Source organism: Motacilla alba, chromosome 2 (assembly GCF_015832195.1).
Source record: "Motacilla alba alba isolate MOTALB_02 chromosome 2, Motacilla_alba_V1.0_pri, whole genome shotgun sequence".
In the NCBI taxonomy this organism is placed as follows: Eukaryota; Metazoa; Chordata; class Aves; order Passeriformes; family Motacillidae; genus Motacilla; species Motacilla alba.
In genome coordinates this window covers 8,373,290-8,385,684 of record NC_052017.1, presented here as the reverse complement: position 1 = coordinate 8,385,684, position 12,395 = coordinate 8,373,290, and the positions used below count along the sequence as shown (strand labels likewise).

The following is a 12,395-nucleotide window of genomic DNA, read 5'->3' as shown; positions in this document are numbered from 1 at the left end:
AACTTGGTCCAAGGCACTGTGGGCTGAAGGTGCATCTGACCTAAATAAACCATCAACCTTACAAGAAGGGAAGTTGTGCCCTTGGCTTCTGACTGTGAAGGAAACATCATGTTTGATGAGCTCATGCTTGGACATCCACTGTAGGCACGAGTCTTTCTTGTGTGTGTTGTCACCTGGAATTTGTTTGATTCAAGACAGGATGCAAATAGTAAACATGTTTGTTTCTTTCCACATGTGCTGACAGCATAGCCCAAAATAGATCCTCAAGAGCCCATTATATAAAATACAATTACAATTAATTTTAGAGTAAAACTTGCTGACCATATAATTGATACAATACCTATTACTCTAATCAAGCTGTTTTAATGGGTTTAACTTTGTTAATAAGAAATAAAGCATAACAGTCTTGAAATTTACATAAAATATGCTCATGTTGATCTGAATTAAATTTTAAATTGTTTAGACTAGATTAATAAATACAATTGTTTTTCCAGATCTGTTTTCTCCTGTTTGCTGTTCTCTACATCGTTTCCTACTTTATAATCACAAGATACAAAAGGAAAGCAGGTAAGCATAGAATTTTTAATATGTAAAAACAAAATAATTTGTTTTTCACATAAATAGATGATTCTTTTCCTGTCCATCTCCACAAGGGAAGTGAAAGAAACAAAACTGTTTGTTAGGCTCCTGGTCGATGGCAGCCTGGATTGACCTGGTTGTGTGTGGCAGCCTACATTTTAATTGTTTTGAGATGGAAGAAAGGGGTTAATGTCAAAGTAGGTGCTTCTGCCTCCCTTGCCTTGAGATTCTGTTCTCCTTTCACATCAGCTTTTCCAGAATAAGTATCTTCAGCTGTGCTTTAGCAGCAAAATCATGTTCTGAGCTTTTGCTAGTAAAGTGAAAGGTTGCCAGTGCTACAGAAGGGAAGTAGCATTTCTTAAAAAAATTCTGCTCTGATCAGGTGCAGTTATTATTTCAGTTCTCCTAACCTGTTTGACTTCACCACTGAAGTTTAGAAAATACCTTGAGATAATACTCTATTTTTTCCCTTTGGGAGCACGGTCTAGTTTCCATTCTAAAACTGTCTGTAGGAAGCCCTGTCATTTTCTTCAAGATTTTTTTCTAAAGACAAACAGCATAAAAAACAGTATAAAATCACAAAAGAATCTCTGACTTTTGACAGATTATCTGGGACCTTGGTGCTTGATAATAGTCAGGCTTTAGAAACATTGTGTAGGGTGATCTTGGTGCATTGAATTGTATTGGAAACTGTTTATTGAGTGACCTGTGTTGTGATAGAGCTACTGTCATGGATGGATTCATGTTTTAAAAAGTAAACTTTTTGTGGCATTAAATTCCTTGGAAAAATGGTTCATCTCTGTAAACATGGGAAGTAAGACAGATACTATCTTCTGATCCTGATATGTATTTTGGACATTAAAAAGCTGCTTCCATTTGGAGATGGGAAGAACAGGAAAGGGAAACTGGTTTGGCAAACACTGTTGGATGCAAAAACACTTTTATTATCTTTTGGTGGCAGTTATCTCCTCAGCTGGGAAGAGGAACTGCTCTGCAGCCTGCCCTGACTTTGTGAAAGCTTTGTGAGCACGTACTTAGGCACACTTTGTAGCCTGCTGTGATCTTCTTGATGAGAAATGTTTGAAGAGTTAACTCAGCTGCAGCTCTTTCAGGACAAATTGTTCACTGCTTTTCCAAGAAGCCTTTTTAGCCAAAATGATTCATAAGAGACCTTTACTTAGTCTTTCAAAACACCATGAGTTATCCATCAAAAAACCAACAACTCCAGGTTCTTTCACAGAAGTATTTCAAAATAGCGTGAGGTTATTGGCTATGTGTTTATTTCAACTGTGTGCATGACTCTTAAGAACTTAAATTTATTTTAAAATTTAAGAATAAATAAAGTCAGGTGTTCTATCTCCTGTGGAAAATAGGAAGAATGTTAGAATGCTGAGTGTAAAATCACTTCAAATTCAGAAATTTTTATTTCAAAATGCCTGCATTATTTCAAATTTAGAAATGCTTACATTTGTGTACTGATGTGCATAGAGAAGGGTGTAAAGAATAAATGAAGGATGTGTTAGTGATTCATCTGAGTTAAGTATTGATATTGTTTGAAAAAGATTGTTTTAGTGAATTATTAAGTGAGGAGTATGTGAATAAAAATGGTCTAAAATGTGAAGTATCCGAAGGAAGTCATGGTATCTTAAATGCAAAACAAATAACAAGAATAAAACCACCTCTCCTTCCTCCCCTTCCCCAAATCCCCAGGAGCTGGGAAGAGGGGTAAGTAAAGGGAAACAACTGAATAGTCATCACTGTTGTTCTGGGTATGCTTTCTTGTTTTTAAAAGACATTTATACTGCAAATGATTTCTAGCCATAGTTAGTATGAACTCTTAGACTTAGTTAGTATGGACTCCTAGACTTCCCTGTAGCTTGCCTGCTCTCTGTGGTTCAGAGATGCCCAAAGGGGCAGTTTCTAGTAGCTGTGGCTGTAGTAGACTGAAAGCATGTTTGCCATAGAGCCCTCTGGAAGAGGTCTCAAAGAAGTTTTGATCTGCATATTTAAGTAAAGTGAAATAGCTTTGTTACATTGATTGAAAAGAGCTGGACTAGTGAAAAAACAGGGTGAGATTCATTTCTGGAAGGAACTTTCTTAAAATATTGATGCCCATGAATTGTATCAGTACATCTGAATTTTAATTGTAAATTGAAATTATTCCTATCTATATACATCTTAGCCTGAAGAAATACAAGTGAATTTTGAATTTAACCTGATGTAATTTAATTTTCAGATGAGCAAGAGGATGAAGATGCCATCGTTAACAGAATATCGTATGTATAGCTCTTCTTGGCAGAACTTCTTTTTCTCAATGTATTGTTATGACAGGAATCTTCTGTGCTTCCAAATAAATCAGAATCTATTTTAAATATTTAAATGTATTTTAAATCAATTGCTAGAGGCTCAGGGAAAAAGATTTGGTGTAATAGCACCTTGAGTTATGAAAAGTGTTGTGAAAGTTTGTGCCTTTTTTCACCTGTAGTTCTGCTGGTAGGTATGAAGTTGGCCAGAACATTGCATGAGGACCTGATGCATGAGGTGGAATTGAGTGCAAGACCTGCATTTAGGTCTCTGAGATGTGAGTGTTTGGATGGGGGGTGTTGTAAGTGGCCACAGCAGTCGATGGAAGGCAGGCAGTGGATCCTGTGAAGAAAGTTAGCTCTCTCTGAAGAAGATATCTTTGATCAGTGTAAAAAAGCTGCAGAAAGGTGACAAGTGGAAGACAAGCACTTGCAGACCTACTGGTCTGCCAGCAGCTCTCTCCTTATCCTCTTGCTGTGTAAAGTTAGATATGAATATCTCCTATTTGAGTGTGCCTCAGGATGTGCAGAGCTGCCTTGGCTGTTCCTGCCCTCTCAATGACACCTGCCCTCTCAATGACATTGGCTGAGCCATGTGAATTGGCTCCTTCTGTGTTACAGTGTTCTTGGCTTCCCTGGTGCTGCTGGCATCCCCTTGGAAGGAGAGCTTGGAGAAAAGTGTTGTTGTAAATAGAAAATGTTCTTTTTTTCTTTCAGCCTTCTTTAAATGTGCATGTTATTTTCCTAAAAGCAGTAACTCTCAAACATATGGAAATAGATTTTTTTTCATGTGGCATAATTGTCAGGACTTGAGGTGTGGAGGGATGAGAAGACAAAGGCCAAGGGCTGTAGCACTTTGCTGTAGTTTGTTAGGTTTCCCAGTTCTGGCTTAGAATACTTAAACATCCTTAAATAAAAGAAAAAAATCTCAGAAGCCGACAACAACAGCATAAGAATATTTTAAAAGTTAAAATTACTTACTCATTCTTTTCTAACTATTGTATGAATGAAAAATGGATTTGTAGACTATTAAGGAAAAGTAAGATTTCTGCAAGCAGCTTACAGATGCTGCTGTTGTAGGGACGTTCTATTTATTTTGTCATGCAATTTTGCATTGAGAATTATTTCTAGTTTTATTATAGCGTAAGATTAGTTTCTGTAAGAAAGTTTTGTTGATCTTATTTTTTTTTGAGGACACAGTTCTTTTTAATGCCACAAGATGGCATTTGGTGTAAGTTGTATTTGGGATCTAAAAAGAATAAGCTTAAATATTTTCAACATTTCTGATAATTTCTGTATATTGATTTTACATCTGTGAGATGAGAACTTGAATAACTCCTTTATGAAAAAAAACCCCAACTTTTTATTTTTAGTTTGGTATTCAAATATTTATGTATAATTTTACTCTTTAGTTGTTAGAATGTTGCTTTGCTTTTAAGAATTGTGCTAAGAATGTAGAAACTGAATATTTTTTATTGTGTATGTGTCTATGTGGGAAATTAAAACTGACAGAGGAGTCTTGTGAAAAGATATTTAATGAACTCCAGTAGTTTAACCTTTGTATTACAATGGAATTAAATGCATGCATGTGCCAAGAGAGTAATCACAGTTGTTGGTAAAAACAAATTATTTATATTGGGTTCTGTAACTATTTTTAATTTGTTTTTTGAAAGTCAAAAGTTTTGGAAATCCCAGTTTCTCCTGCCCATTTACAGTATAAAAATGTATTGCCTTTAGACACTGATTACCAGGTTGTTTAATTAGTCTTTTCCCTGCTGTTCAGAGCATGTTGGTGGTAACAGTGGTACATTTCTTTAAATTTCAGGCTGTTCTTGAGCACCTTCACTCTAGCAGTTTCAGCTGGTGCAGTCCTGCTTCTACCTTTCTCAATAATCAGCAATGAGATCCTGCTTTCTTTTCCACAAAACTACTATATTCAGTGGTTAAATGGCTCACTAATTCATGGTTAGTACTCAGCATAATTCAATTAAAATGAATGTCTTCATTATACGTGCACAGATATGTCCTTATTTTCAAACTGATAACTCATTTTCATTTAATATGCTAATTGTTAATGTGCTGTTGGCTAGTTGGTTTTGCTGCTGTGTGGTATATCACAAAAGTCTGTCTTAACTGTTCTGTTCTTTTTTTAAAGAATTATGCAGGCTTGATGGAATTAAACCAAATTCACCGCTTTGAATATTAATGTAAATAAGAGCTACTAGAAGCTAACTTGAAATGCTGTTCACACTTCTTTATGTTAATGCAAGATTCATATGCATTTCTCTTTATGGTGATATCTATAAATTTATTCTCAAAATAAAAACATGTTTTAAGAAACTTGCTAGCTGTGGGCAGCTGAGATGAGATAGTTAAATTCAGCTGTTGGTGATTTATGTGCAAACTAGGAAAATTGTGGAATATAAGTATTGTGATAAAGATGTGCAATAAAATAACTGGTGAAAACAGGACACTCTTCTCTAGGTTTGTCTGCAGAAAGTATGTTCACAATATGAAACTATTTGGTCTGGTACAAATAACTTAGAGGTTAACTGTGGTGTTCTCTGTACAAATAACTTACAGGTTAACTGTGGTGTTCTCTTTAGTCTTGTGAAGAGAGCAATTTGGCTTTGGAGGTTTTTTCTCTGAAAAGTGCATGCCTTTTGCTAAATGTCTAATAATATTCACACGTAGCAAATTCATGAATTCCCAGATCCCTGACTTGCAAGGATTTTTTCTTTTTGAGTTTGGGTTTTTGTTCTGGTTTTTTTTTTTTTTTTTTTTTTTTTTTGTGAAGTGAGAGGTGACAAGTGATCTTTGTGGGGCATAATGGAATAATTCTTCACAGCAGGGATGGTTGAACAGTGAAAAAGGCACTGGGAGATCTTGAAAGTTTTCCAAAACTCAGGTGGCCAAAGCCCTGAGCAGCCTGATGACATCTGCAGTTTGGCTCTTAAGGGCAGGGCAGGCTAGGTGACTTTACGGGTTCTTTCTAGTTGAGTTATTTTATGATGTGTTTTGTGACATGTCATGGAGAATTGCTAATTTGGTATGTCTCCTACATGGGAGGAAAAAACCCAAGCTAAATGAGCTTTTTTACATGGATTTAGCTGCTCAGACATTTATATTCTTTACTCCCAAACATGAGAAAAAAATATTGGAAGATAATCCTTCCTTGTGTGTCTGAATCATCTTTGGAAAAAGGGCAATAACATCCATCAGAGACTGAAAATTATATAATAACCATTTCAGAAATGTTTAGTGTCACTTGTTGCTCCAGAAAATTTGGGTTAGTAAGAAATCTGCTGGAATAGCTGCTGTTTAATAGGAAATTTGCCAGTGACCATCTTTTAGTGTGATGCTGTTTGAATGCCGCTTTATGGATCCACGGTACAATTTCTATCGGTGAGTCCAGCAGCAGAGGCTCACAAGGAGGGAGATTCAGGGTGTTGGTGTTCGGGGGCGATTGCGGGGGGAAGGTGCGGGAAGCGAGCTTGGGGCGGGTTCCGCCGGGTTCGGGTCGGGGCCGGCCCGGGCCGTTCCCCGGGGCTCGGGCTCCCCCGCGTGGCCCTCGCCGGCATCGCCGCGCTCGGGCACCCCTGTCCCGCCCGGCGGGGAAACCTGCGCGGCTCCGGGAGCTCCCGACCCCCGAGCTCGGAAACGCTGCCAGCCCCTCAACTCTGCCTGCACAGCCGTCACCTACGGGCTGTGTACTGCCTTGCAAATGCTGTCAAATCAGAGCACTTTAAAACACTTTATTTTTTTCTAGATTTATGGTTTACAGCTATCGTCTGATGTACTTGAAGTGGAGGGGTTTTATTCTGTAGATTGTTGCATTATATCTGGCAAATAAAAAAAGCAGAAAATACATGCCTGAAACTTTTGAAGCTAGGCAGAAAGACCATACCTGGGTCCAGTGTAAACACACTTAGCTAATTAATATGTACTGAACTAATCCAGAACTAGTTCTGACAGCAGTGTTCCCTTGTGCTGCTTTTGGGTACAACCACCAGGTGGGGGTAAAATGTAATGAAACTGCCATGAATAAGAAAAATGAGAAATTGCTTAGGGTCTAATCTGTTGGCCAAACACTGAGAAATTTTTAATTTTTATGTTTTATTAACTTGTTTTATGGGGGACAGTCTTAGGTCACTACAAATGCAAATGAAAAAATTCTAATTGACTGCTTAAAGATTTTCTATATGCCGATGTCAAGTGTCTTATGCAATTTTATGATGCAGTCAGTATAGTAGAAAATAATTATTTTTCTGTGTCTATTTTAATTTGATTTCTGAACTATCAAATTAAGATAAGAAATAGAGAAGATCCTCACTTTGAGGAAAGTGCATGTGTCTATCAGCAGCAGAACAGCATTGCTCTTGTCCTTCCTAACTTGATATGCATATTGTAGCTCTGTAGTTTATATTCAGTAAATGTGTTTCCTATATGCTATTAATGTGTAAATTTCTGGATTTAACTTTTTAAAAATCACCCTGGATGTGCACCAGTCTCTTCTCCCTTAAAATGCTCAGTGTTCTCTGCAGCTCCTAAGCACTGCTTTCTGTTCTAAGATACTCGCCTAATAGAGCTGCTGAAATTAGGACAAGCAGGTATTCAGCTTTGCATTAGGTAACTGAATGCACTCTGTCTTCAGTGAGAGAAAACTGCTGAAATAAGACTCCTACCCCCATGAAGTTGTATTTCTACTCTTCCTCTGGTGTCTTTTTTGGGGGGGGGAAGAAAAAAAGTGCAGACTGCTGGAGTTAATGTCCCCTTGTAAGGGCTGTTAATGACATTCCTGCTGATGTTGCTATGCCTGAATGTTTCTCGAATGGTAACAGGAGCTTCCTGGCAAAGCAAATTGAAAAGGAAAAATCCCCCTCTTTGTTAACTGGAGTTTAGCCACCTTTAGGCACTCTGTTTTCTTTAGCAAATGAGTGTTATATTTCACGCATCTTTTGGAATTTTCTTGTTTTGTTTTCTGTAGCCTGTTCGGCTGAGTTTGGTTGCTGGTGTCCTGCTGCTGTCAATTGCTGAAGTTCACTTGGCCCCCTGCTCCCCTCCAATTTTTATTTCTCCTTCAAATTTGAATGCTGTCATTTAAGAAAAAAGAAAGTATATGGTAGAAGCATTTTTTGAGAGGGTATAGGCAAAAATCACTGCTAACTTTTTTATACTTGGATCTAATTAAGAAATTTCTCTTGATAATGAATACCCCTGACATCCAGTAAATGTCTTTTTCCTTCCCTATTCTTTACAAAATGGCAAGTTTCAAAGAGGAAAAGGAACAAACCTGTACCTGGGAAGAAGGAAACAAACAAGACTGTTCATTTTTTATTTTTTTTTATCATGGGGAAATATTATCTTTTGAGTGATATTCACGTTATACAATACAGTCCTGCAGAATTATGGAAGTGTGTGTGGTTTGGGGAAGGAAACCTGTTTTTCTCTACAGACTTTTTTTTTTTAGGATGCAGAACATGTGACAGTAGTTAGCCCTGTTAGCAACTAAATTGTAGATAAGCTTCTGCTTTTACAAAGAAAAAACACTGCATCCTGCACAACTTCTGGTAGGATGATTGATGATGGATTCATGTTTAGGCACCAGAAACTGGCTGTTCAGAAAGTGTTCAGCTTAGAAAAATCTTAAAAGAGCAGATAGCCTAACAGAGATTAGTTGTCACTTCAGCTTGTTTTCTAAACCCTTTCTCTTCCTGCAGATGTCACATGTGTCTTACAGATGTCCTTGTTGTAGTCAGTTGTTGATTTTTCACATAGATCACAGAATGGTTGAGGTTGGAAAGACCTCTGGAAATAACCTGCTCCAGGCAGGGTCAGTCAGAGAAGGCTGCTCAAGGCCCTGCACTTTTAGGTTTGAGTATGTTGAAGGATGGAGATTACAAAACCTGTGGGCAACCTGTTGCACTGCTTGAGTACAGTGGCAGAGGAAAATATTTGGGATTTTTAGTTTGTTGGTTTTTTCCTTTCCTTTGAGAAGTAGATTTTCCAGTTTTTCAATTCATGCTCATTGCCTCTCCTCAGTTGAGTGGATACCACTGTGAAGATCTGACTCTGCTTTCCTTTCTTCCTCCCTCATCAGATATTTATATACATGGATAAAATCTCCCTAAGTCCTCTCTTCTCTGCTCTCTGTTCATTTGTCCAGCCTGTTGAGGTTCATCAGAGTTGCAGGCCACTGCTGCTCCCCATTTTGTCTCTTGAGCAGGTTTGCTGGGGATGTGCCCCCTGCCATCACACAGGTCACTAGTGAAGGTGTTTGACCCACCATCATCCCCCTAGGGTGTCCATTCCACTGCTGACACAACCCTGGCAGCCCAGAAGCTCAGCCACTGTTCAGTCCACCCCAGAGTCCACTTACCTTGCCCATACCTCAATAATTAAACTATGAGGGGGTTCATGGGAGATGATGTTGAAAGCCTTATAAAATTGAGGTAAAAATCTCTGCTGCTCTTTTGCCTACTGAGCCAGTCATCCCATTGTGGAAGGCTGCTGTTACCATCATGTCTTCTGATTTGGAGGTGATGATGGCATTTTTTGTACTGCTCATGCTGAAAGACATGGTTTGCTTGGAGAAATACGGGAGAAAGGGAGTATACAGAGGTAGATTTTGTGAGATTCACTGACAGTGGTAAAACACCTTTGCAGTGGTTCTCTAAAAAACCTTCAGGTGAGATTGTGGAAGTGGTACACCTGAGCTTGCAGCCTATCTCCAAAGGTTTCAGACATTTGCTATTGAAAGGTAAGTTGTATCCAGGTTTTGTTTGAAAGTCATTATGCAGAGAAATGGATGTTTTTCAGCAGTGACCTGTAAATAACGATTTCTATAACCCCCTGGCACTTGTACATATATTACATTGTTATATGTAAGGGAGGAAAGTGTAATATGTTTAACTGTGAAACTTATAATGCAAACTTCTTGTTTGTTGCAGGTTTGTGGAATCTTGCCTCTCTTTTTTCAAATCTATGTTTATTTGTGTTGATGCCCTTTGCATTTTTCTTCCTGGAATCAGAAGGATTTGCTGGCTTAAAAAAGGTAGGAAAACCCTATTAAATACAGAGTAATTCCAGTGTACATTTCATTTTCAGCCCTTGTTTCTGATGAAACTGAAATTACAGACTGGGGAGAATTTGGTGCTGGCATGTGTATGCTTATGTGAAGGTTATATACAGCTATACGTTCTGGCACAGGCCGGGTACACAGGGGGGAAAAAAGACTCCTTAAAAGCCCTGTGTACTGAAATAAAGCAAATTGCCTTTTTTAAAATTGAATTATTCAATCAAGATTTTATTTTTTCGAAGATGATTCTGTTGGAATGTTAAAAGGAGAGAAGGTTCAAGAAATGCACTAGAAATAAAATGTTAAGGAAAAGAAGGACAGGTTTCTTGCTAATGGGAAGGATGGTTAAATAACAGATGATTGTGAGAATACAAGCTTGATTTGTGAATTTCAAAGGTTACAGACATCCCAAGAAAGGTTCAAATATGGTCAATATTAACAATAATATGTTAAACATGTCTTAAAATATTCAACTTAGTTGAATATATTGAGGTTGAGAGTGCTGAGTATTTCAGTGAAGTAGGGAACTTGGCAAAGCAATTTTTGAACAATAGGATGATAATGATTGTAATAATATGTGAACGAAAGAAATGCAGTGAAAAATTACTGTAATGGGAGGCACATCAAAATTAATTTCAAATCATAAATATCAAATAGATTAAACTGGAATGACTGTCTGGGGACCAGTTGTAGCGCTTTTCCATTAATCTTTATCATCCATATGATTACACTTTTGTTTTTAATGATACTACACTTGAGGGAATTCCGCTCCCTTTGGATGACAATTGTCAGAAAGCAAAGGGTCTTGGAAAGTGATCTTGAAATCTGGAGAATAAAATGAATTAAAGATGGATGCAAAAGACTATGAGTCACTGAAGCATGGCATGTAATGTAAAGCCACAAGGGGCTAATTGTGTTTGGAAGGAAAACATCATTCCTGGTTGCACTGACAGGAACTGGCATGGAGGCAGTGAAGTCACCGTTTTGGTTCTTGGTGGGATTAGGGAAAACTCAACTGAAGTGCTGCTTTCAAGTTGGGATTTTTGGGCTCACTTGAGAAAAAACAGAGGACAGCAAAACAAATGAAAAACAACTTAGGAACTACTGTGTGAAGGAAGATTTTAATTCAGAGATAATAATGTGGAGAAGCAGAGACTTTGTTCCACAGCAGAACTGGTGGATTACAGCCATGCAGCTGTGTTAGAAAACACTTGCAGGGCCTGGCCCAGGTGGTGTGTAAACGTTGTCTGGTGTCACCTGGGCTGAGTTGATGCTGCTGCAGCATTGCTGTGCATTGACCAAACTGCAGAAGTAGCCAGGTCAGTTCAGTTACGAGTTTGGGTGACCAAACAAATGCATTCAGCTTCTAAGGAGTGTGGAGATGGGCTGCTGTGTTTAATTCATCCATCTTGGCTGGAAAACACTTTCTGTTCTTCTTTATTCACTTCAGGTATCTACAGGGCTGAGAGCTTTTAGCAATTCCATTTGTCCTTCCAGTTGTCATGTGGAGGCCACTCCATTTTCCTTTTGACACCTAAGTATCTAGCCACAGCTAATATTTATCTTTTCTTCTTAAAAATATGTTAACTGATTTCAGTGGGGTTTGTGTTTCCTGCAATCCAACAAAACCAGGGATTCTCTCCATTAGCATACTGGCTAAGGTCCCTCTGCTAGTAGGGTTCTTTTGGCTCCAACAGATGCTTTGTGTATCCCAGCTATATGAAACTTGCACTTTACATGAAACTTTTAATAGTTCATGTGTTACCTTCTTATGGCAGTGGCTATCAATAAACCCCATTCAAGATCAATCAGATCACCATTGCACATTTATGCTTGAGAGCATTTGTGAGATAAGATGGGTGAGAGAACCACAGTCTTCTGCAGATGCCAGGGAAAAGATGATTTTTGGTGCTTTGAAGTTTGCTTCTTCATGGGGGCAGATGAGATCAGATTTTACCATCAAAACCCACCTATTGGAGGGAAGGAAAATCCATTTTACATATATATATATTTATATATTTTTATATATATATATATATATATTTTTTTTTTTTACTTTGAGTTCTAGATGTTTTTGGAACATCCTAGAAGCCGAGTGTGATTCCTGGTACAAATACTCCAGGCCTTTATGCAATGTCTGCTCTTTCTCACTGCTCTGTTTAAAATTATCCAAAATGGATGGAATTGTTTTGCCAGTTTGGAGTGAGCCTTGAAGCTGCTGGTCAAAATTCAGGCATTGTGGGATGCTATAATATGAACATACTTTGTCTTTGATTGCTTTTCTTGGAAAGTAAGTGGCAGATGGCACTTCTGGACTAAGGTGATAGTTAAAATTAAACATGCTGTACTTTTCAGATGGTGATGTAGATAAAGGATTGTACTTGTAATAATTGCTAGATATGTTTTAAAGAATTACATCACATAATTGGGTGATT

The 12,395-nt window shown here is 38.0% G+C and overlaps 1 protein-coding gene across 6 annotated transcripts in view; it reads left to right on the top strand.

Moving 5' to 3' along the window:
• The window catches only part of LMBR1 (limb development membrane protein 1), a 67,974-nt gene that overhangs the window by 14,574 nt on the left and 41,005 nt on the right, over positions 1-12,395 (top strand). For 4 of the 6 annotated variants that reach the window (XM_038126538.1, XM_038126521.1, XM_038126547.1 and 1 more), the window contains 3 exons: positions 495-567; positions 2,816-2,855; positions 9,833-9,936. In XM_038126538.1, coding sequence (XP_037982466.1) covers positions 2,816-2,855; positions 9,833-9,936 — 144 coding nt within the window. In that variant the 5' untranslated portion in view covers positions 495-567. Of the gene's footprint in view, positions 1-494; positions 568-2,815; positions 2,856-4,707; positions 4,848-9,832; positions 9,937-12,395 lie in introns of those variants that run through there. The other 2 variants (XM_038126512.1, XM_038126555.1) reach the window with 2 other exon arrangements.